The 25,236-nt window shown below is 49.8% G+C and overlaps 1 protein-coding gene across 1 annotated transcript in view; it reads left to right on the top strand.

Moving 5' to 3' along the window:
* Positions 1-24,531, top strand: part of Dock9 (dedicator of cytokinesis 9) — a 227,536-nt gene extending 203,005 nt beyond the window's left edge. Inside the window, exons 47-56 of the mRNA XM_051195203.1 lie at positions 6,409-6,531; positions 7,495-7,608; positions 7,813-7,818; positions 8,257-8,292; positions 9,025-9,171; positions 12,767-12,977; positions 17,068-17,258; positions 19,618-19,718; positions 20,911-21,049; positions 23,360-24,531. Of these exons, the coding sequence (XP_051051160.1) occupies positions 6,409-6,531; positions 7,495-7,608; positions 7,813-7,818; positions 8,257-8,292; positions 9,025-9,171; positions 12,767-12,977; positions 17,068-17,258; positions 19,618-19,718; positions 20,911-21,049; positions 23,360-23,482 (1,191 nt within the window). The 3' untranslated portion in view covers positions 23,483-24,531. The remainder of the gene's footprint in view (positions 1-6,408; positions 6,532-7,494; positions 7,609-7,812; positions 7,819-8,256; positions 8,293-9,024; positions 9,172-12,766; positions 12,978-17,067; positions 17,259-19,617; positions 19,719-20,910; positions 21,050-23,359) is intronic.
* Positions 24,532-25,236: the final 705 nt, after the last annotated feature.

Genomic DNA, 25,236 nt, shown 5'->3' on the forward strand with positions numbered 1-25,236 from the left:
AGTGGGGCTTGAAAGACAACTCAGCCATTAAGCGTGCTGGCTGCTCAGCCATGGGGAGCTTAGTTCAGCTCCCAGCACCCACACAGACTCTCTAACAACCGCCTGTAACTCCGACGCCAAAGGATGTGACACCCTCTTGCGGTCTCTGTGGATACCTGCACTCATGTGCATACACGCTGAGACACGTCCACAAAGGTACACACATAAATAAAGTAAATCTTTTAAGAAAGAGTAGGCTTAACCAAGGTAAGTGAAATTGTCTAATTATCCCGGGGGAGAATGGAGGTGTCTCCTCCACAGCGTTCGGTGGCCGTTCTCTGGATCTCAGTAATCTGTTTGGAATTAGATAATGCCAAGAGGAATCCGATTTGAGAGTCTAGTTTCCAGGAACCCATCCTGTGGGGACAACGTGAAGCTGCTCACGTTTGCACTCACAGATTGAGATGATTGCGAGAACCTGATGAATTAGAGTCCGAGATCAAGCGCACACACATCCCTCGGGAAAATCGTATCAGTGGCGCCACCTCTGAGTAAGGATTAAGCATGTGACAAAAACTACTTCGTCAGCTGTGTTCAGATATGGACGTGCCACCCTGTCCTTGAAGCATAAAGTGGTAAATCTTTAACAAGGTCCATAGTGCATGGCTGTCTGTGCCGGTTAGGATGAGACACTGTGGGGCCATAAAATCCTACTGACGGAAAATCACCGGCTCTCAGTGACAGGCGCACAGAAACTGCTGTGTTGATGGTCAGGTTGGCTGCTCGGAATTCTCGTGGTAAAAAGGGAGATGTAAAATCTGTCCCCGAGAGGAAGAAACGACAAGAGTTGATGGGAAAGAAGCAAGCGTGTGACCCGGTGATAAGAGTCACAGCCCCTTTCATCTCCGTCAGTAGAAATGGCGATCGATACGCAAAAGTCTTAGCAGCAGGCCTCGGGCCTGACGAGTGTTTGGTACGTTTCTGCCTTCTCTGGTAAAGGCACAGTAGAACTTCCGGGTGGCTTTGGCTTTGTGGTGCTGGTGGCTGGCTCTGTCCCCTTTAGGTCCACCTAACCATGCCAGCTGCCTCCTAACTCCCACATCTGCTATGGTAGCAGCCGCTCATGGCGGGGCCTCTTAAACAGGCTGCACATCTGCATGCTGCAAGCGCTGGGCGCTGCGCACACGCCCCGTATTGGGTGCCAGATGTATCGGGTATTTTTCTGTTCCTCCTGCCAGCTCCCGAATAATGACAAGGAGACTTCTTATCGATTATGAAAGCTTGACCTGTAGCTCAGGCTTGTTCCTAACTAGCTCTTACAGCTTAAGCATTTCTGTTAATCTGTGGTCTACCACATGGCATTGCCTCTCCATGTTTCCTGGCATCTCCCACGTGATCCGCACACCCAGATCCCTCCTTCTTTCTCTGCCTGGAAGTCTCGCCCACGCCTTCTGCCTAGCTATCGGCCTTACGGCTTTCTATTACACCAGTCACAGCAATTCACACGGTGTGCAAATGTCCCACAGCTGACGAATCCCAACTGCGCAGGGTCACCGTTGCGTGCAGGGAACCCTGTGTGAACTCCACCCAGCGAGTCTCTGGCCTCCTTGCGACAAAATCATTTCTATTGCGAAACAGCTCCCAGGAACAAGCAGAATGTTCACTTCCGTGGGATGTCTCGGAAGACAGGGAAGTCAGCAGAGTAGTGGGTGGGTGGTTTTATTCAGATCTCATCCTAACTCCGGCAACCGTAACCACCCCATCTAGCTGCTTTACCGGGAGTGTTCTGGAACGATCCAGTTTTGCTTGTGTTCCCTCGACGTTACAGAACTGGTCACAAGAAGGGAACTTGTGTGGTGGTTCTGCCCTCGGCTGCCACCAGAGCAGTCTTCACCTGAAGCGAGTTGGGTACCCTCCTGGGCAGTGAGCCGCGGGGCAGAGACAGACAGAGGGGCAAGATGGAGTTGCTGCCACGGCTCCAGATGTTTTCTTCCCATTGAGGAAGGACACCCCGATTCACAGTCCCCTGGGGTCATGACTGGAAAGCTGTCAGTTCCCCTGTCCTGGGAGTTTCTGTACTGACCTGTCGATTCAGCCACAGACTAACTGTACGTGTCCAGTGCTAGCCGGGGTTGGGGTGGGGAGCTGTGTAAGTATGGAACCTGCCTCGGAGGCTTTCACTTAACGCAGTAGCTCCCAGACTTCCCTCTGCTTAGGAGTTATTTGGATTCCTGTTATAATAATCCAGTTGATGTGCTCTTGACCCTTCATCCCCAAATTCAGTTACGTGTGAGAGGGACACGGTTGCTGGCGATTCTATCCTACCTGGTCCCGCCGCCCTTCAGCCCCAAATAAACACAGGGACGGTATATTAATTATAAAACTGCTGGCCGATGGCTAGCTCTGTCTTAAACTTTTTAACCCATTTCTATTAATCTATGTATTTCTATGTGGTCTTGGCTTACTGGAGAAAGCCCAGGCCTGTTGTTACTCCTCTGGCGACTATGTGGCGTCTCCCGACGCCGCCTCTCTGCCTCTCTCCCCAGCATTCTCCTCGTCTCCTAGCCCCGCGTACCTTCCTGACTCTATTGGCCAACAGGGTTTTACTCATCAACCACAGACAGAAACAGATACAGAAGGGCATCCCCCAGTGGGGCACAATCAGTATGGGTTTTTTTTTTTTTTTTTCAGATCTTAAAAAAAAAAAAATTATTTGTGCATTTGGCTATACCAGAGAGACTGTTGGGTCCCCTAGAGCTGGAGTTGCATGGGTGCTGGGAACCAAACACGGGCCCTCTGGAAGATCAGAAGTGCTTGTGTTCTCCATGCTATCTCTCCAGGCCCTGGAACCAGCATTCTAACAACTCCATGTTAGAATTCCATGAGAAACAATGACACAGTGGAAATGTGCGGAATGCATTGATAAATACACATTGTCTGAGCCAACTCAGACTCATTTATGCCCAGCAGTAGCATGTGGCTTTATTTTAATTAATTGCACTGACTTCATCCTAAGATAGAAAAATAAGTACCCTGCACAAACACTTTCTCATGTGGGACTGAAGTGTGTAGTGCATATGCACACACGGGCATGTGTGCATACACACCATTGATCCGTGTGACGTTTCCATAGACCGGTGTCTGATGTCCTCAGTATGTTACTACAACATCCTTAAAAGTGAAGTTGGCTAATTTCATGCTTTAAGGCTTCCTTGATGGCTTACGGGTGTAATGTAGTGAGAATTTTAAGCCTTGTCTAGAATGTGTGCTTTGTGGATGCATAGAGTCCACACAGGCCCTCCCCAGCCAGTTCCTACGCATGTCTGTGATTATAGGAAGCAGCTTAGTGTTTGTTTGCCCAAGTGGGAAACCCATTTAGGCATTCTGCATGACCACCGTTCAGGGTTATCACAGTCAGCCCATTACGTGTTTTCCTTCTGGTTCCCAGGGACAGTGATGGCTGACTCAAAGCAAATAGAATTTCAGCTTAGAATTTCATATATACGCTCCAGTGTTTAGTTAGTGTGTCCTAGTTTTATGACTTTTATAATTTTATATTGACACATATGGGATATTAAACCTTAACTGACTGTGAATACTGCCTCTTATTTTCATCCAAACCCTTCTCACTTCATGAAGCAGCTGTAATCGTCTAAGTTTAGAATTAGCATTAGTTTGGTTTACCACGGGTGCCCTGATATTCAGTAGTACACCGGTCGCACTAAAATTCAGTGATTTGATGACATGAGGAAAAGGCTCAGGGTTTTTAACGTGTTTATTGTTACGTACATGGTAGTTCACCTGTGTGTATGTCTGTGCACCACATACAGATACCCTGGGGTAGAAATTGCAAGGCCCAGGTCCTCTGGAGGAACAGCCAGTGTTCTTAAACACTGACTGAGCCGTCTCTCCAGCCCCTGGGTTTGTTTTGTTTGCTTTTAGTTTGTTATTGAGAAACGCTATACTGATTCTGCCTTTTGTAGCATATATTATCATTTCTTTATAGTAAGAAATGAATTTTTGGTTGACAGGTTATAGATCGTGGATGCCTCCTGACCAAGAAACGGGGATAAAACAATTTTCAGTAGAATATAAAAGCGCCTGGCATGTTCTTTCCTAATTTGTGATAGTGATACATGTGTCTTGGCGATGGCATCTGATATCATCCACTAGTCTTTATTTGTTTTATCAAACTCTGCCATTCCTAACCATTCTGGGGAATCTTTCCTGGTTGCACTCCATCTTTTTGGTGCCAAATATAACAGATTTTTTTCCCCCTAATGAGCTTATCTATACCCTACTATGTATACATACCATAGATCAACATACACTATTCGAATCCAGGCTATATTTTTAAACCTCTTCCTGTTCCTAGGTTGACTAAGCCAAAACAAACATATATTTAAGTCTTAATCCTCTGCTTAGAGACTGTTTACACAAAAGAATATGCACCAGTCTCCATATATGTATGTTATGTATGTATGTATGTGGTGGCAAAATCTAGGGTTATTTGAAGTGTGTACACCTGGGAAACTGGGTCTCCTAGGACTCCTTCAGCCGCCTCTGTGGTTCTGTGGCAGCATTGGGGTGTAGGTGCTTGGGAGATACGCATTGGTGGTGAGTGAGTAGGAAGAAGAGGGAGGGAGGGAGGGAGGGAGGGAGGGGGGAGGGAGGGAGATGCAGGAAGTTTATTGTAGATAAAAGAGAGAGCATAACTAGAGGCAGGGACCTCTGGGAGAGCCCGGAGTGGACGAGACCAGACTGAGCCAAGAGAGATTGGGGAGCGGAGAGGAGCTGCAGACCGAGAGGGGCAGCCTGGGCCATGAGGCTGAGGAAAGGGCAGCCCCGCGCCTGGACTGGAGGAGTTTACGGCAGGAGGCAGTGTGTAACTAGGAATAAAAGCAAGGTAGGCATCTTTGTAGCACGTGCGGATGCTAAGGACAAGGGCTGGTGCTGGAGAGCCCTCCCGGCTCTTTGCTGCTGTTGTGGCGGTCACTGTGCGCATCTGACTCGGATGCAAGCGACAATAAAGCCGGAGACTACTGTCATACCCGCCCTCTTACGACAACTTTGTGCTGTGCGTGTGTCATAAATGTGACAGGAGTTAAGCGGGTCATCTGGCAGCCTGATTGATTTGAAATGGCATTTTCTTTGGCTCTACAAACCGTGGGCATTGGACCTGTGGTGAACAGTAGCCTGAAATGGAAAGCATCTGAAGTTCTGGAAGAACTAATCAACACGGAGGTGTTGGGGGTGGGGGATAGCACATAGGACCGGGAACGTGGCTCCACTGCTAGAGTCCTTGCCTGGCATGTACGAAGCCCTGTGTTCAGTCCTCCACCCCATATAAACCATGTGAGTCCAGCCTGGGATACGTGAGCTGTCTCAAAACCGTGACAGTATAAGAACAAGGCAGAGCCCGCCTTCCCGCCCCACTGTTAGAGACGAGACGAGAATGTTTACCACAGTGAATCCACGCCTTTGACAAAGCCATTGGTTATGCAGCCTCTTGGCTGGAGCAGAAGAATGGTTTTAGTCCTTTCCGTGGCCTTCGGATGAATGCTAGCCCCTTCCAGCTCCATGCCGTGCAGCCCCTCAGATCTGCCTTCGCCACCCCAGCGTTCCAGGCTGGGGACCTTAAACTTGACCCATCGTGGCACCATGATGAACCAGCAACTGTGGCTAAGAACAATGTTCATGATGATTAGTGTGAGTAAGCCATAGGTAGTGTTTCTTCCCAAGTCCAAGAGCTGTACCCAAAGCAGAGGACGTGCAAACTTCTATAGAAAGAAACTGCCGAAGGAAGGAGGAAAGGGTGGTGGTGGAACAGGCCTACGCACACGCCCCCCCCATGTACACCACCGCTGAATAACGTCAGCACTTTAGCTAGAGTTGAAGTCATGCTTAGCAACATTCCATGTCTCATTGCCAGTGGCCGTTCATCAGGAAGGAAAAGGAAATTTCCAAGTTACGTTTCTAAAGGGAAGAGCTAATAGACAAGAGCTGAGAGGCATGAGAGTCGACCAGTACCTTGAGGGTTTTGTCTGTGTGTGTGTATGTGTGTGTGTCTGTGTCTGTGTGTGTGTCATATTTGCAGTGCCCACAAGAAGGCAGCAGATTCCCTGGAGCTGGAGTTACAGGCGGTTGTGAGCACTGAGAACCAAACCAAGGTCCTTTGCAGGAGCAGTCAGTGCCCATAACCGCTGGGCCATCCGTCCCTCAGCCTAGCTGTTGTACCTTTCTGGGTTTTGCGTGTAAACATGATCTGGGTGGAGGAAACAGCCCTTAAGGAACTTGGTAGTGAGTTGTTAGAATCACGGAGTTATTCCTCAAAAGCTGTGCATTGTAAATTCCACTGCCCGCAACCTTAGGAATGCAAGGACAGATCCCCCGTAACCTCTCCTGGCCCTGCCCTTCCTCTTTGACCAGGAGGTATTGATGGAGCTGCTGGAGCAGTGTGCCGACGGACTTTGGAAGGCCGAGCGCTACGAGCTGATCGCTGACATCTATAAGCTCATCATCCCCATTTATGAAAAGCGGAGGGATTTCGAGGTATCTCACTATCTTTTTTCCTGTTTGACGTGCCCCAGACCTCATGCAGAGAGAGCCAGCCAGCAGGCCTCGGTCCAGTGATGCCCAGTGGTTTCCAATTCCCCACATTATTTCAGTCACCATCCGTAGAGTTACCTACCACACATCACATACCCTGGGCCCCGCCGGTGCACACACCCCCACGTCTTGAACTGCAGGGGTCCCAACCCACCACTGAACCTTGGAGCAGTTTCCTTAGACAGAATCGTATGATTTCCGGGGGACTCTGACTGAAACTCTTCCTCTGGGTGGGGGGGGGGGTGGCCATCCCGCCTTCCAGGGTTCCGAAGTCAGCCATTGCCCCAGCAAATCAAACCGAGTGTGAAGGGCAGAGGCTGTATACCGTCAGAGGGTTTCCTCCGCCGTCTCCTGCCAGTTGGGAAGCAGATCTACAATGGGCAGTGGGTAGTTGGATAGACGAGGCTGAAGTCCACCAGTGGGTCACTGTGGGGTTCACAGTCAAAGCGTGTCCTTGGATCTGAGGCGGCGACCGGGCAGTCAGTGAAGTGCTAGCTTGCAAGCCCTGAGTTCAGTATCCTGGACACACATACAAAGCGAGGTGTGCTAATCCATGCTTAGAATCCCAGGGCTGGAGAGACAGAAACAGGGGAGAGCCTAGGGGCGACTGCCCACCTGACATAGCCTGATGAGCTCTGAGCCCATGAGAGCCCCTGCCTTATAAACACAAAGGTGGACGAGGGGCCCTGAGGAGCCCTGAGGAGCACACCTGAGCTTGCCCTCTGCCTTGCACGTGCGTGCACACACATACGGGTACATCCCGTGCCCCCTCACACTCATACAGTGACTTTATCCCACTCAAAGTTCAGGTATTTGCAGGCAGCCCCCCCCCCAGCACACGCATTGTTTTGAATTTTGTCCCGCTACTTGCAAATAGGAACACATGTGTTGTCCTCTGCTTTCCAGAGACTGGCCCATCTGTATGACACGCTGCACCGGGCCTACAGCAAAGTGACGGAGGTCATGCACTCGGGCCGCAGGCTCCTGGGGACCTACTTCCGGGTGGCCTTCTTTGGACAGGTAAGCCTTCAGGCCGTCCTGTAGTCTGTCCGGAGGCCTTTTGTCTTCCCTCTGTTACAGTGGTATCTTGGGGACCCTCCCTTCTGTAAATGCTAATGTGACAAATTTGTGGTGTGTACCGTGGTTCTTATCTTCCTCTTTAGTAAACTCTCTACTTTTTTTTTTTTTTCTTCCTTCCTGTCTTTCCTTTATTACTCTCTTAAGGCAGCGGTAAGTTCTTCCTCTGTAAGACGTTCTTAGTGTCATCTTTCATTTCTCCATGCGGTTTGCAAGTTTCCCTTTCAAGCCTTGTATGTGTACTGTCTGGTCATTTCAAACTCAAAACAAACAAAACAATTAACATTTTATTCCATTTACAGAAGCCATCAGTTTCCTTACACATCTATAGTGCATGTTTTAAACCAAAATTAAGACCTCTTTTGTGCCTGTGTGTCTCAGTATTTTATATGCTGTCTGCACAAGTACAGTTACCATCGTAGTACTCGGGCAGCCCTGTCGGGTGGGGGGTTTGTAAACAAGTTTTAACCCTCAGGCTCTAACCTTATTAAATGGCACAGATTGTCATCCATTTATCTAGGGTGTGTGGTTTTCCTATGAGCACTTTATAACCTTCAATTTATTCTATTATTGTCTTTTGTAACTTTGTAGCAATACCAGTTTACAGACGGTGAAACAGATGTGGAGGTAATTACAGTAAATGCTTCTAAAGCACCGTCAGTGAAGTGAGCACCTCTAAACCCCAGTTTGCTGTGGATTTTTCATTTGTCTCTTTGTTTCGTGTTAGCCTGGTCCCCACTCCGCCCTCTGCCGCCCATATATATATATTGGGTTTTTTTTTTTTAAATCTCCTTTTCCTTTAGATAAGAAACTTTTTGAACATTAATTTCAAATATTAACCCTCAGTCTGGACATTTTAATTTTCAACCTTTTTCACTTCCCACGCAGTCTTCAACCCGTGGGCACATGTGATCGGTGCTGTCGACATTCAGTGTTTGCGCCCGCCGGCCGTAAAACACAGCTGAATTCATTCAAACTACTCCAGGCCTGACGTGTGGCCCTGGTGTGCCACGCGGCCTTTTTCTCATGTGTCTACCTCCTGGGAATGTGAAAACAGGCTTGATTCCCATCACACCCCACTGAGAGAGTGCGGCCCCGGACCCCGACTCCTTCATTGCACACACTTACGACTCGCGTAGATCCGCTCCTTCGTGTGGTTTCCTCCATCTTAATGCACCTTAGAAACCTCTCCTCCCTTGTTGAACTCCCTTTTTGGATGGCCCGTTTAACTGGGGTTTTGTTTTGGAATCGTTTTTTTTTTTTTTTTTTTTTTTCCCATCGCTTTGGTTGCTGCCGCTGTCACTGTTTTTCACGGTTGTACTGGCCCCGGGCACGCTCTGACTGCGCTTTCCCTCACAGGGTTTCTTCGAAGATGAGGACGGGAAGGAGTACATCTACAAAGAACCCAAACTCACTCCTCTGTCGGAAATTTCCCAGAGACTCCTCAAACTTTACTCGGATAAATTTGGTTCTGAAAATGTCAAAATGATACAGGATTCTGGCAAGGTATGACTGCTGTCTCATAAGCTACGTAGCTAGCTAGCGTCTTTTAAATCTCATGCGATTGGCTGTATGGAGTATGTACTCACAGATGTGAAAATCGAATCGGAGTGGGGTAAGGAGTAATTGCCTGTCTGTGCTTTCACGACATGCGTGACGCTGAGGAAATCTTCACTCCGTTTTTTGAAGGATCCTCAGTTAGCTGGGGGGGGGGGGGGGGGATACATGACTGTATTCCCAGAACTCTGGAAGCTGAGGCAGGAGGGTCACAACTTACAAACCAGCCTGAGCTCATCTCCAAGGAAGGAAGGAAGGAAGGAAGGAAGGAAGGAAGGAAGGAAGGAAGGAAGGAAGGAAGGAAACACATAAGCAAAAGTGTTTTTCTTTTACCACGTAATCGACTCTCGGAGAGCTCAGCTGAGTTCTGCCCCTCGCTTTCCCTTCCCTTAGCCAGGCATCCGTGACTTCACTGCTACCGCCCTGGTAATGGAAGGGCGGGGCAGACCCAGCCTGTCGCTCTAGCAGAGTGACTGAAGAGACCCGCTTTCTCTAGGGCGGCTCTCCTCTTGTTTCTCACGAGGACCCTTCCCAAGCCTACACGGTTGCCCTGGGCATTTGTGTATCCCACCGTGTTCGGGAGACGTCCAGGAAGCTGGGTGTCCCCTCCACTTCCCAGAGTTGTTCCTTGTCCTCATTTAAAGATGCTCTGGGTTTAACTAAAGGGGGTGGCGGCTCTGCTGCCAGATGTGACAGCCACCTGGACTCGCAGCAGTTGGGGAGCTTGGATAGGATGGTTCAAGGCCAGCCCGATCTGTGTGACCAGACCCTCCCTGTCTTAAAAAATAAATGGGAGGCAGAGGCAGGCAGATCTCTGTGAGTTCAAGGCCACCCTGGTCTACAGAGCGAGTTCCAGGACAGCCAGGGTTGCACAGAGAAACCCTGTCTTGAAAAAAAAAAAAACAAACAAACAAACAAAAGAGAGTGTGCTACTCCCCAGCAGTGAAAAGCCCTGCTTCTTCCTAAGGACACCAGTCTGGAGGCATCTATAACCCTTCTTCCTGAGTCCTCTGCTGAAGCCTGCTTCCCGGGAGCCACATTTCCCTGACCTCATGCTCAGGTGTCTAGGGAGCTGTCCATCAGGGAGCGGCTGACTTCAGCTGGGTCCTGGCCCAGGCGGAGGATGGGACAGTCCCTCCTGTGCCTGTGGGCTCTCCGCCTCCCTTACCCCTCTGTATGCTGGCCCTGCTTTGACTGAGCCTAGTAGACTAGGGGATGTCTCCAGCCCAGTTTCTCTGGAGGCTGATGCTCTGTGGTATGGTGAAGGGACCAGAGAAGAACCCAGTTCACAGCCACAGAGCCTCAGGCCGTTTGCCCTGTTCTCTCCTCACAATCCTGGGGTCCCATGTCGATCCTCTGTGGGCTTCTCGGGGATGTGCTGACTTCTGTGGAGTCCTGGGTTGGGGACAGACCTCTGCGAGCCAGTCTTCAAACACTCACGAAATCTCTCACCTTCCAGGAAGCGCTGTGTTTCGCTAGAAGCCTCAGCAAGGCTTATCATTAAGACCCGCCCTCCAAACACATGGAGCTCCTGGCCGGGTTGGGCTTCTTCTGGGAACAGCCCTGTGTACGCAGAAGCAGCTTCCATAGTCACCCTTTCACCCGGGCTCCCGATTCTCCTCCTTCCCCATTTAGGGTGTGGCCCCACGGAGCCTATGGGTCACAGAACCCTCCTCCCAGATCAGTGTTCCGTTCCTGCTGCCTGTGCATGCCAGCAGCCTTGAACACGAAGGGTAGGGAGGTACACCCAGAACCAGGCGGGCAACCATTGAGTTGATTTTGCTAAAGGAAGTCAGCTTTAATTAATTCAAATGCAATTATATGATTGCCAGGCAAACTAGATGCTCTTTGGGTGGAGGAGCTTGCACACCAGCCTGAGGGTTCAACCCCCAGATTCCACAAGGCAGCTGAAGAGAACCAACTCCTGAGAGTTGTTCTCTGACTTCTGCATGCATGGGCCATGACACACATGCACATTCAGTCACATGTGCAAACAAATAAGTAAGAATGGTTACGATCGCCCAAGTGGCTTTTTCTGAAATCCAGCAGAGTTCCGTGGATTTGTTTTTGTTTTATCCTCTACACTCAGAACTATCACACTAACCTTTTCCTCCTTTCCTGTGTACGTCTCTGCAGAACCATGAAACCGTCTCTCTTTGCCCACCCCAAGCCTTCCGCAAGCCATTTCTTCTGTGGCCATTTTATTGCTCTAGGTTAAATACAATTAGAATTCGCAAAATTGATTTGCCTCGATAATGTAAATCAGCTTTTGTCTCCCTGTGGGACTTGGCTGTTTAATTTCCCACCATGTGTTAGACACCAGAGGACCGGTTGGTTGGTTGGTTGGTTGGTTGGTTTGCAGTCTGGTTGCAAAAGCATCCGTGTGCGGGGTCAGTCAGAAAGGAAACCTAACTGTTGATTAGGTTAATTGCACTTGCATTCAATGAGTTCATCTGCAGCGTCTCATTTGATCTGGCGACCAATTAATAATGATTTAGGGCCCACATTTGATCCTTACTCCTAAAATAAGCTTCTTTTCTGACCAAGTACATAAAAAATAATTGTTAAAACAAACAAAAAAAAAAGGAGAAATACAGGCTAAGGCAGAGAGAAGGTGGATCCAAGCAAGATAACAACTCCCAGAGTTTCCTCAAAGAACTCGGTGTCACAGAAAAGAAATAGTGAGGGATTCCAAACCAAGAGCCAAGAGACGAGCCTGGTGCGGTGACTTATTTACTCTGTGGTCCCCTCACCTACAGAGTGGACACAGGAGGATCAGGGTTCAAAGCCGCACAGGGCTACATGAGACCCTTCTGAAAGAAGGGGGATCGGGAAGGAGAGGAGGGCTGGAAGGAAGGAAGGAAGGAGAGAGGGAGGGAGGGAGGGAGGGAGGAAGGGAGGGAGGGAGGATAGAAGGAAGGAGGGAGGGAGGGAGGAAGGGAGGGAGGGAGGGAGGAAGGGAGGGAGGGAGGGAGGAAGGGAGGAGAGAGGGAGGGAGGGAGGGAGGAAGAAAGGAAGGAGAGAGGGAGGGAGGGACGGACAGGCAGACACTTAAATCTAAAGTGTGTGACGGCTGTTAGATTCTGTCGATCTGGAGGCTTCTGAGGGAGTTAGATGTCTCAGATATATTTGTCGTTAAGTATCGTAGTGCATTGCATTCACATTGTGTCCGCAGAGGAAAATGTTCTCATTTTCAGGAAAAAACTAGGCGGTGTGTCATGATGGCATACCATTGACGTTGAAATGTGCATGCCTGATGCGAGTATACGCGCATGTGTGTGTTTTTGTAAACGTCTGATAGTTGTAGACTGACACGTGGGTGACGGTGTTGTGATGATGAAACCCACACACACGTGTGTGCATATTTGCACACGTGTATATGTGCCTCCTTGAAACAGATACAGCGAGGTAGATTTGTTCTTCTACAGTTTTTTCCACCCTCCCTGAATTTTTCTAACTGAAAGTTTAGAAAACTCGTGCCTCAGAGTGGGAGGAGCCCCTCGGAGAGCGCCTGACTTCAATTTGTCGCTTTATTGGTTTAAAGGTTAACCCGAAGGACCTGGATTCCAAGTTCGCTTACATCCAGGTGACCCACGTGACCCCGTTCTTTGATGAAAAGGAGTTACAAGAGAGGAAAACGGAGTTTGAGAGATGTCACAACATCCGGCGTTTCATGTTTGAGATGCCCTTCACCCAGACTGGAAAGAGGCAGGGCGGGGTGGAGGAACAGTGTAAGCGGCGCACCATCCTGACAGGTACGACTGACTTCCTTCCCCCAGGCGCGGCCGGCTCTCTCTGGAGTGAGGATGAAATGAGCTGAAGGCTCGGTGGTTAAAAGCTCTTTCTGTCCTGTCACGAGGCCGGGATTTAATTCCCAGCACCGGCATGGTGACTCTGTAACTGCAGTCCCGGGGGATTTGACACCCACTTCTGACTTTCTCCGGCACTGGGCATGCACAGACATGCATGCAGGCAAAAGACCCACACACATAAAAATAAATAAATCCTAAAAAAAAAAAAAAAAAATTAAGCTGAGTATAAACTCAGCACATGGGGCCAGAGAGATGACCCAGCCAGCAGTTAAGGAGAACTCACCGCTGTTCTGCAAGGTTCGGTCCCCAGCTCCCATGGCAGGCTACCGACAGTTGCCTCTAACCGCCCCCTTTCCACGGGGCCTGACATCCTCTTCTGCCATCCTCAGGCACAGACGTGCTGGTGTACACACCCACCCACAGACACATGCGCACACACCGAGTAAAAATAAACACGAGACATCATAATGTGGCAGCTTCTATTACAGTTTCTGTGAGGGACATGAGATAAGGGTTTTAAAACAAACACAAACGTTTACATTTATAAAATTTCCCCACTCTCGCGTAGGTCACATTGCACTCACAAGCGTGAGCCCCCCCCCCCCAGCAAACTCGTGGTTTCTCTAGTGCGCACCCACCCATAGGGCAGATTCTTAGCAACTGAGAAAACGGTTTCCACATGCCACCGCCTTGTGTGTCTAGTTCCAGTGTAATCTGTGCACTGATAACGACCTCACTGTGGATTCCTGGAGCCGCCAAGGTCACCCGCCCCTGGGAACTTGAACTGCAGATTCCCAGGCCCTGCCCACCCCGCCCCGTACCCCCAACCTGCTGAATAAGAAGCTAGGGAGGGCACCCCAGCTCTGTGTCCAGCCAGCACTTGGGGAGATGAGATTCTGGACGCTCCCTGCTGAGCTGGGCCTTTGTTCCCTTGTAGTGAGCGAATCTTGTTGAGGTGGCATCCTGATTTGTCATAACAACAGGGTGTTCTCCCTGAGCACGTGTCCTTCCGGGTTACGGTTCGCATTTGTTACAGAGCCATGTTAGATTAGATAAAGAGTGTGCGCTCCGCTCTCTGTCACCGAACCAGAGGACAAAGAGTAAGTGGCCTCAGGAAGAGGCACTAGCGGCTCTGAGAAGAGCCACCCGTACCTTTAACGCTGAGAAAGCTGAGTGCCTGGCCACAGTGTGAACGTGGGGAGAGGGCCAAACCTCCCCGTGCCTTCCTCTCCTGGCATTAAATAAATTAAATTGTAAAGTACAGACAGGAGGGGACAGAATGGCTACGCCTCACCTGCCATGAACTCTGCCATACGCTTGATGATGACAAACAAAAGGGGCCACGGTGACAAATGCGCACCGGAAGCAGGTGCGGGGCTTGCCGTGAGATGCCGGGAGTCTGGAGGGACGGCCGAGTGGACAGAGCGGAGCTGGAGCAAAGTTCTTTTTGTGCCAAAGCCACTGAAAGCGCGTAGGCGCCGTGGCAACCTTTAAAGAAGCACACCAGCACTTTCTGAGACTTTGAAGAGAGACTTTTCCCTCCAGCCATTGGGCTTCCGGCCCCTTCCGCTGTTTCCAGTGCAAAGCTAACCTTTGGCCCTCCCTGCCTTCTCCATGCAGGCTTACCTTTGTGGACAGTTCCCAGCTGGGAGACTGTGATCCAGTTACCTGAGAAAACGTCACAGCCGCCCCCCTCACCCCCCACCCCTGTCTGCACCTGCCTTTCCTTTCTTCCCAGTTGCTATTCCCAGGTCCTCCAGCTCTCAACCCCACTCCACTCAGGTTAGAAACATTTGTTTGCTGCCCGCCTTCTGCTCACCCTAGCCTACGGTAGGGTAGATGCACGCATTCCCTGCCCTCCTGCAGGGCCACCGGTCAGGGCAGGAGGGCCACGCATAGTTACTACATCGTAGCTTGTTCACCCGATTCTTCCACCTTCTGGGCCATTTTGTTCCCCCACGTAATCTTTGGGACAGAAATGCCCGCTTCCGCGAGGCCTGATGGATGCCGAGGAGGCTGAGGGGGAGGGGCACAGTGGCTCATTGAGAATCTGGCCTTTGAGTCAAGGCCTGAAGGAGGTGAGGGGTAGCTAGGATGTCTGTGTCTGGGTAGTCCGGGGATGAAAAAGCTGGTGTGGCTGCAGCCAGGGTGGAGGTGGAGGAGACAGGGTGAAGCTGGCGGGAATATCAGGGCACTGGGCACAGACCTACAGCTTTCTCCGAGTAGTGTGGCTGGGCCTGCCTGTGGCCCCTTGAAGTCAGAAGTCAGGACCTAGCCCTGAGTAGGGCCCGTGGTGATTCACAGCCACCTCACACACCAGCCTTAGAGCTGGCTTCCTCTCTGAAGTAATAGTCTGCTGTCAAAGCATGACATCAGAGGTGCCGGCACACTTGGTGGGTTGTGATGCGTCCCCCTCACAACTGAGAGCGAAGGCGTTTTAGGTGGCGCACACCAGCCAAAGGCAAGGGGAGCTGCAGCCACAATACCGCTTTCCCTGGCCGTACGCAGCAAAGCTCACTTCTTACTTAAAAGGAGAGGAAGCTTCTGGGCAAAAGCCGCTGTGTCCACGGGGACACAGAAGAAATTCCAGAGAGGATCCCCAGACTAAAAAAACAAAAAAAAAAACAAAACAAACAAACAAAAAAATAGACCTTTTCCAGCTTTGTCTAGTCATCCCTGGCCCCGTTCCCGTTGTGTGGTAGCCTTTCCAAATAAACTATCCCTAGTCGTTTACTACAGAATTCAAACATGGGGGCCGGGCATGGTGGCACACACCTTTCATCCCAGCACTCACGAGGCAGCGGCAGGTGGATCTCTGTGTGTTCAAGGACGGCCTCGTCTACATTGTGAGTTATAGGACAGCCAGGGCTAGGTGGTGAGAGCCTGTCACACAAAAACGTAAAGAACAAGGCCTGGAAGACCGGAGTATAAGAAGTGTTCGTGTGCAGGCTTGACGGCCTGAGTTTGACCCCTGGATCCCACAAGGTATCAGGACAGACCTGCCCTCACTTGAGCACAGAGGGACACACCTACCATGGTACACGCACCTCCACCATGTACACGATTAAAACATAAACCCTTGAAGTTGTGTGTACAGGTCTGGTAGCGAGTGAGAATTTTACAGGTGTTCCTGCAAGAAGCTGGAAATGTTAAACCCTTGACTGGAGCCTAATGTTTACCCAAAAATGTTTCCGATGTATGTAATTTTATGCGTATGAGTACTTTGCCAGCGTGTGTACACAGCACGCACGCCTGGTGTCTAGGGAGGTCAGAAGGTGGTGCTGCCTGGTCCCCTGGAACTGAAATTACGGGTGGTCGTGAGCTGCCGTGTAGGTGCTTGAACTTGAACTTGGGTCGCTTAAAGAAGGACCAGTGCTCCTGGTCACTGAGCCATTCTCTCCAGCCCCTAAAATGTTTTTTATTGTCCATTGCCACGCTGTTTGGTGTTGGTACAGTCAGGTTTCTCATTAAAAATAAAAACAGTATTTTCTTTCGGTGGCGGGAAAAGTGAGAAATAGTAAATGTTTTTATATTTCTTACAACTGGACGTTTCAAAGCACCTTTCCCCTTGGCACAGTAGTTCTCACCATGTGGACGCGTGCGCGCGCACACGCACACACACGGATGCGCACACACCAATACACACACACTTGCACAGTAGTTGTCATCATGTGCACACACAAACACACGCACACACACAAACACACACGGATACGCACACACGCCGCTGCACGCACACACTTGCACAGTAATTCTCATCATGTGCGCACACACACACACGCGCGCGCGCGGATGCGCGCACACGCACTGAACAGATATGCATAAAAGCAAAACATCCACACACATAAAGTTAGAAGTCTTAAGCACACGGTATTAAAAGGGAAGAGAGTGTCCCAGCTCCAAAGGGCATTGGAGTATAATAACACTGGCAAGTCCTGAGAGTTTTAGCTGTGGGGCAGACATGGCAACTACTGTCCCCCAGCAGGGGAAAGACCACCCGCACGGCAGTAACTCTACACCCCGCCCCCCGCAGCCATACAGTGCTTCCCCTATGTGAAGAAACGGATCCCCGTCATGTACCAGCACCACACCGACCTGAACCCCATCGAGGTGGCCATCGACGAAATGAGCAAGAAGGTGGCGGAGCTCCGGCAGCTGTGCTCCTCGGCCGAAGTGGACATGATCAAGCTGCAGCTCAAGCTCCAGGGCAGCGTGAGCGTCCAGGTGAGCGGAAGGCCGTCCTGTGGGTGTCTCGCCCTCTGTTACCACAGGGAGATTGGGAACTGCCTGGGTAGCCATGTAGGCAAGAGTTTGAGGCCAGCCAGACAAGAGAAACAAAGAGAAACAAAGCGGTCTGCCTAGCTTGCACGGAGCCCTGGATTTGGGCCCTGGCCACGCTAAGCCAAGCCTAATATTCCAGCACTCTGAAGGTTGAGGCAGGAGGATCACAAATTCAAAGTTACCCTTGGTTTCATAGCAAATTTAAAGCTACTCTGGGTACCTGAGACCCTCTCTCAAAAACACGGAATTTCTCCCCACCCCCCCCCACTTCTAAGTGTTGTGTGCCGTTTATTGGGAGATAACCTTTGATCTAGGTACTAGTTAATGCGTGTGTTGTTTGTGAAGATTCCTCGAGCCATATTCTTAAGGAAGTTATCTCAAATAGTTATCTAGGGAACAGGCAGGCTGTAAGTCAGCTCCCAGCATTGACCAGCTTTATATGTAATTAAGGGACTGAAGTTCTTGTCTCTTCCTCCGTGTACCCCAGGGTTCACTGTTTTCTCCTCCAAGTGTAGTCCGTCTGCGAAGCCTGGGCCTAAGTACGACTGCGTAAGCTCTGCCTCCCCTCCGGGACTTGGTTTCTGAAATCTGTTCTGGCCTGTTTTCATCACGTGCACTCATAAAGGATCATGAGTTCTGAGCAAATATTTTTCCAAATGTCACTGACCACAGAAGTGTTTTTAGATATTTCTAGTCAACCCACCCCCGTCAAGTCCTAAAAAGCTTAAGTGCTGTGGTTTAGAGAGGGAGCATCAGCTTTTCCAGCAATAACAGGACTGTACCACAGTCACCCGGTAACTTGACCTAGGAACTTGGAGCCTCTATGGAAAGGCCAGTGGAGGGTGGGGCCTGACACGGTGAGCTGTGTAAGGGTAAATCCGTGCCTTGAAGGACAGTGACCTTCGAGTTTCTATAAAAGTGCCCGATCAGCGTGCACAGCAGTAAACCCCATGATAAAATCAAAAGATGATGCTCATGACAAAGTCGAAAGCAAAGGAAGTTAGCCCTCGCTTCTTTTGCGTGATCGGTAACTCTGTCCACACACACACACACCCGCAATTTCCTGGGGCCACTGCTCTGTGGCTCCTCATGTAGTCCATCTCACACAGTATCTGAAGCTCTGCTCTTCCTGTCTGTGTAAGATGGATCGTCTGCAGACAGTCTGTGTTCTGTCTTCACGTGAGCTGCATTCCCACACAGCCCAGTGCAGAGACCGCCACATTTGGTCACCATGGGAAGCTAGCTAGCTGTCCACCGCTGAAGCCTCATGCTGACGCTGGCTTCTGCTCCCTCTCCCAGCACAGCCTCTGTGAAAATCTCAGCTCTGAGACAGCCACAGCCTCACACATGAGTCAGAACTTGACCCTGAGAGCTCTCTCTACCCCCTTGCTTCACTCGAGCCTGCACCCCGGGGACCTAGCCTCTCTCTCCTCATTCCTATATTGTGTGGAAAATACAGAGAACTCGGGTTGGCTGTTTGGGAGTTGGCGGTATCCTGGATCACTCATCACATCGCTGAATGTTCCCAACCTTTGATTTCCAGCACAAGTCAGCTAAGTCAGCAAGACAGCTGGCCTGTGGCTGTCTGTACCATCCAGGGAGGTGAACAATGTTTCATTTTTGGTTTTGTTTCGGTGGCCGGGGTGGCCGGAGGAGCCTGGAAGATGGCTCAGTCAGTAGGATGCTGAGTTCAGATCGCCAGCACCCACACCTCTAATCCCAGCTCTGGGAGGCAGAGACAAGGCCCCTGGCCACTGTCCAGGAGACTTAGCCTAACCAGTGGGCTCCAGGTTCAGGGATAAAATCTGTCTCAACATAATATAGTAATAGTAATGCAGAGAGGTTAGAGCTCTGGTGTGGACCCGTGGTGCACACATAGAGAACACACACACACACACACAAACACTGCTGCGTGTTTTCATTTCACACTGAATTTACCAGGTTGACATGTTCAGTACCATGCAGCACAAATGCCAGCATCTAAAACTCTGTTTGGAAGAGCCTTTGACGTGGGTTTGGAGACCTGCTATTTTGCATGTCGGTTGCTCAAACCTGAACAAGTCTTTACATTCCCTACCCTGGTTCCTTCTTACATAAATTGAAGGGCGGCTTACGTGATGGGATCGAGCGGTGTATAATGCTATAACTCAGCTTATGTTTTTTTCCCCCCTTGGCATTTATGTACATGGGAGTCAGGGGTCAAGGCTGACTGGGTTAAACAGCATTTAGAGTGTGTGGCACCTGACATACGTAAATGGTGGTGGCCATTTTTTGTCTAACCAAACCTTTGTTCCTTCCCCAGGTCAACGCTGGTCCACTAGCATATGCCCGGGCCTTCCTCGATGACAGCAACACAAAAAGATACCCTGACAATAAGGTGAAGCTGCTGAAGGAAGTCTTCAGGTAAAGACCCTGAAAGTTCCTCTCTGTGGTGGTCAGCTCAGCCACGGAAATCACTCATCTCCATGGTGGTCAGCTCAGCCACGGAAATCACTCATCTCCATGGTGGTCAGCTCTGCCACGGAAATCACTCATCTCCATGGTGGTCAGCTCTGCCACGGAAATCACTCATCTCCATGGTGGTCAGCTCAGCCACGGAAATCACTCATCTCCATGGTGGTCAGCTCCCTGCCACGGAAATCACTCATCTCTGTGGTGGTCAGCTCTGCCACGGAAATCACTCATCTCTGTGGTGGTCAGCTCTGCCACGGAAACACTCATCTCTCTGTGGTGGTCAGCTCTGCCACTGCCCGAAACCACTCATCTCCGTGGTGGTCAGCTCTGCCACGGAAATCACTCATCTCCATGGTGGTCAGCTCAGCCACGGAAATCACTCATCTCCATGGTGGTCAGCTCTGCCACGGAAATCACTCATCTCTGTGGTGGTCAGCTCTGCCACGGAAATCACTCATCTCTGTGGTGGTCAGCTCTGCCACGGAAATCACTCATCTCTCTGTGGTGGTCAGCTCTGCCACGGAAATCACTCATCTCCGTGGTGGTCAGCTCTGCCACGGAAATCACTCATCTCTGTGGTGGTCAGCTCTGCCACGGAAATCACTCATCTCCGTGGTGGTCAGCTCGCCCGGAATCACCACCTCTGTGGTGGTCAGCTCTGCCACGGAAATCACTCATCTCCGTGGTGGTCAGCTCTGCCACGGAAATCATTCATCTCTGTAGTGGTCAGCTCTGCCTCAGAAATCACTCATCTCCATGGCGGTCAGCTCTCCATTACTATAACACAGCTGAGAGGATTCACTTAAACAGAAAAGGTTGACCTGAGCTAACAGTGTGTGAGGTTGTTTGGGGCGTGCCGTGAAGGGGTTAGTAGTAAAGACTACGATAGCCAGGAACCCAGAGAGCCTGAGCAAGGGCCCTGAGTCTCACAACTCCCTTCATAGGCATGTCCCCAGCAACCGAAAGGCTTCCCACCTCCAAAAGCTCCGTCACCCGCCAGTAGCACCACCTTGGGGCCCCACTCAACGGTGGACGTTTGAGGGGTACTACAGAGCATGGTGTGGTTCAGCAGAGGAGAGTTTCTTCCGGCTGGACCAGTGTCGCCCTGATACACGTCTCTGTCCCCTCTCACCTCACCCAGGCAATTCGTGGAAGCTTGTGGTCAAGCCCTCGCAGTAAACGAGCGCCTGATTAAAGAAGATCAGCTGGAGTACCAGGAAGAGATGAAGGCCAGCTACAGGGAAATGGCCAAGGAGCTCTCAGGCATCATGCGTGAGCAGGTAAGCACCACGTCGGGGCAACTGGACTTGTTGGGGGTCTGACATACCCCTAATAGTAAGTTAAGCCTTCCAGCATGCTGGAATCATACATAGCTTCTGAGGGAAAATGTAACATGCCACACCCCTGCTACGTGAATCCCAGATTACTTAGAGAAACAAGCAACGGGCACCTGTATGTCGTCCAAAGCAGCTGAAGAGGGCAGTGCCCTCCTCACTGCCTCCCGCCGGCAAGGCAGAGAAGCCACATCCACGCCTGCTGCTCCCTCTGATAGAACAGGGCTGAGCAGCCTGGTTTTGTTATCTGTGGCCTTAGAAGGCTTCTGGCATTTAAAAAAAAAAAAAAGTGGAATTGTTCCAGCAGGCCTGGGCACCCCAGGAGATCGATCACACATGGCTCCTTCCTCCGTGATCCTTGTCTTCAAGGGCGTCCTTCCTGAATCTCTGGTGCTTTCTGTGGGGATTCTCCATGTAGTCCCTGCAGGCATCAGAGGGAACAGATACATCCAGCACAGGGTGTCAAGCAAATGTCCAAGGGCAGCAGGCACATCAATCCCGGGCACGGTTCCCTGAGCGATAGCTCCTGTCTGTCTCTTCTGTCATTGTCTCTAGTCTTGCAAAATGGAAAGTGGGACTTTCTGTCCACCTACCTTATCGCGTGATAACTGGAAAGTTCTATTTTTTGAGAATTTTATACATGAATAATCTAATTAGACCTATGCCCTAACTCAGCTCTCTCTCTCTTACACATACACACACACACACACACACACACACACACACACACACGCTTCCCCAAATTCATGATCTCTTATTCTTTACCTGTTTTGTTACATACATGCATATGAATTTGTAAATCCCGCCTTCAGAGTCCACTTGGCGTTGCTCATATGTGCGTGTGTCTAGGGCTGCCTGCTTGGGGTTAGATAACTTATCAGGGCCTTGGCCCTGGAGAGGACAGAGTCTGTCTTTCTCAGTAGCCACTAAGTGCCTGTAGCTCTTCGTCTGAGGGTGGAATCTTGTCCTCCCGTCCCCTTCCAGCCACACAGGCATGTCAGTTGGTGCTGACATTCCTCAGCCCCCTTTTTTAGGCAGCTGTATTGTTGAGGTATGGCTGCAGAAACTCTGATCTGGCTCTAAAATATTTCCACCCCTCCTCCTGCAGTATTTCCCCAGCCCTGGGTGAAGGGGTTGTGTGGCAGAAGTATCAGTTAGGGCCGGGCAGATTATACTGTGGAGAACTAACTTGATTATTTGAGCTTTAATATCCTTGTTCTTTTTCCCCCTCCTCCATGCTGCACATGCTCAGATGGGATGGTAATACCATTTTTTTTTAAAGTATATTTTTCTGATAAAACTCTCTGACCTAAACTGAATCATGTACGGTTCTGACCGAGTTTGGGCAACCATGGACTTTGGATAGTACATGTACAGTGAAAAGCAACGCTGTTTGTTCTGAACATTTTTAAAAGTAGAAAAAATGAAATGATCAAACCATTAATGTGTGAATAATTAAGCACAGTGGGGAGGAGGCTCATGGGAACAAACTTTTGGAGAGAACGTGGTCTTTTCCTTGGAACCTCCAGATCCCTGGAGAGGAGCGCCTGATGGATGGAGCCATCGTTCAGGACCTAGAAAGACAGAAGTAGAGAGAATTGTGGGCTGGACCTGTTAAGCTCCTAGATTGAGCAGACAGTAACTGCCATGGTTGGCTGCCTACTGTCCCTTAAACTTGCCGTTGTCTCAGGATCTATGAAGACTAAACCCTTTAGCCCATGCATAGAAAGAGCTATAACCTAGCACAGTGGCTTTGCTGGTTTCCAGAGGAGCCCTGCATGGGTCTCCGAGCGTCCGTGCAACTAGAGAGAAACCCTACACCTGGATCCTTTTCTGGTTTTACTGCCATGAAGAGGTACTTAAGTCTGTAAGACCGGAGAAGGGAGACAGGAGAGAAACCGGATGATCCAAATTAACTTACAAGGTTTTTTTTTTTTTTCTCCAAGGGTCAAAACTAGTTCATGTCTCAGTGGAGTTGAGAGGTAGACCACAGGTTAGCTAAGACCTGGCCAGTCTAGAAGGCTTCCACTCGTTAACTTGTAAAGGAAAACAAAGCACATTCTTCCTGATGTTCTCCTTACGATCCTAACCTGAGGGTGGCCATTTATTAGATAAGCTAAACCATCTATGCAAACTGGCAAGGCCCACGCCTGGCTGCGAGCACCATTCACACAGGGTGGCAGCTGCACGTCGAGCTGTGTGTGGCTGGCTGCCAGAGCCTTGCACTTTGATCACCTTGTCTTTCTGTGCCTCAAGATTTGCCCCCTGGAGGAGAAGACCAGCGTCCTGCCGAACTCCCTGCACATCTTCAACGCCATCAGCGGAACGCCCACAAGCACAGTGGTTCAAGGGTTGACCAGCTCGTCCTCGGTTGTGTGATTGTTTTTCTTTTTTTTTTTTTTACCTCATGAACCACGTGTAGGGACATGCCTTGTCATGTGCAAACTCAGGATGACTTCCAGAGCTGACCACCGGTGTGACCGAGCACAGGAAGAAGCCATGGGAAACCGGAGTGAGAGGGAGTCTGGACTGTGATATTTAGTAGCAGATTTTATAGGAGTGGGGGGGAGGAGGTGCACATATTTTTTTAAAACCTCACTGGCAATATTTAGTTTTCCTCTCGTCTTAACGGAAGTATATGGACACTCTTGAGCTGCAGTTCTGTTTTATTCTTTTTACAATGTAGTATTAACTGGGCGTAAAGGAAAAAAGGAGACGTGCCGTGGGACTTTCGCAGCGGATGCAGCAGCACTGAGACTTTTGGGGGGGGGGCTAAGCTGGAAAAATCTTGAAAATATTTTTATTTCCCCCTGTGGCACATTCAGGTTGAGTACAAGAACTATTTTTTTGTCTAGATTTTGATGACGGAAGGGAATCGACTGTTTTGTACTAGTGAACAAGGAGACGTAGAGCCTTTATACCCATGCCTTGTGTTGAAATCGCGAGCGCTTACGAAGCTGTGTGTGAGCCTAAGCCTGGCCGGGAAGCATAGAACCAAAGGCCTGTACTAACAAACGCACGCCGCTAAGACCTAAAACCCCGTGTACAGAGCAACGGCCTCCTTGCTCTGTTCACATACCTATTACATGTCTACATTTCTAATACGCCCTCTTCCACATTGTTCATTCTGCGAACCATTTGGGCTGTTCCCGGTATAGGCAAACACATTGGATTTTACTGTTTTATTCTTGTACATAAGAAGTGCAATATGGAGATGTACACAATCTTTGCTATATTAGGTTTATAAACTTGTTAAAGAAAATTTTCATCCTTTTGCCAAAGTGGTGGAGTATGTGATTGGTAAACCCTAAATCCTGTGGTGAGTTGGGGGATAATTTAAAATTTTCACCATGTTATATTTTCTTTTAAGACTTTAATTTAGTAATTTTATATTTGGAAAAAAATAAAGGTTTTTAATTTAACTGGAATCACTGCCCTGTTGTAATTAAACATCTTGTATCCCAAGTGTATTAAAAATAACATTGCTGATTTTCTGGTAATAAACACTGGATATTTGTCATTTGGTAATCCTAAGAAAGGGGGTGAGTGCTTAGGGGTAAAATAACATTACCAAACTTTTCTCTAAAATAAAAAATGAAAACAGGTGCGGATGGATACAATAAGGTAGATGGCGGTTGTTGAAGCTGTGAGTGGATGGACATCTGAACACCAGTTCTCTGCTTTTCTGGAAGTTTCTGTGATACAGATTTCAAAGGGTGGAGCCAGGAGTTTATTCTTCCAGAGGACTTGGTGGCTGCTAACGGGCCCTTGAGTCTGGGCTGTCCCCGAGCTGTGCCGTGACCCGTGACCCGTGACGGGGTCCCGCTCTTCAGCTCTGACAAAGCTTCCGCTTCGTCTCTCCCAGACTTGCTTTTGAGGTGAGCATTCTGGGATGCACTGGGCAGTCGTCTCTCCCAGAGATGCTATGGGAGCCATGGTGCACACCCCACGCCCACGCCCCGCATGTCGCCGGCACTGGTCAGAGTCACAAGATGGGTCACATCCCAAGTGTGCTGGTCCTGCCCCTGATCTGCCCAGTGGCCCCAGAGGATGGATCGGCTCGTTATCCGTTCTGTGTGGTTGCCACGAGAAGGAACTTTCCACGTGGGTTAAAGGCAGTGGGCTTTTCACTT

This window comes from Phodopus roborovskii, unplaced genomic scaffold (assembly GCF_943737965.1).
Source record: "Phodopus roborovskii unplaced genomic scaffold, PHOROB, whole genome shotgun sequence".
Taxonomy (NCBI): Eukaryota; Metazoa; Chordata; class Mammalia; order Rodentia; family Cricetidae; genus Phodopus; species Phodopus roborovskii.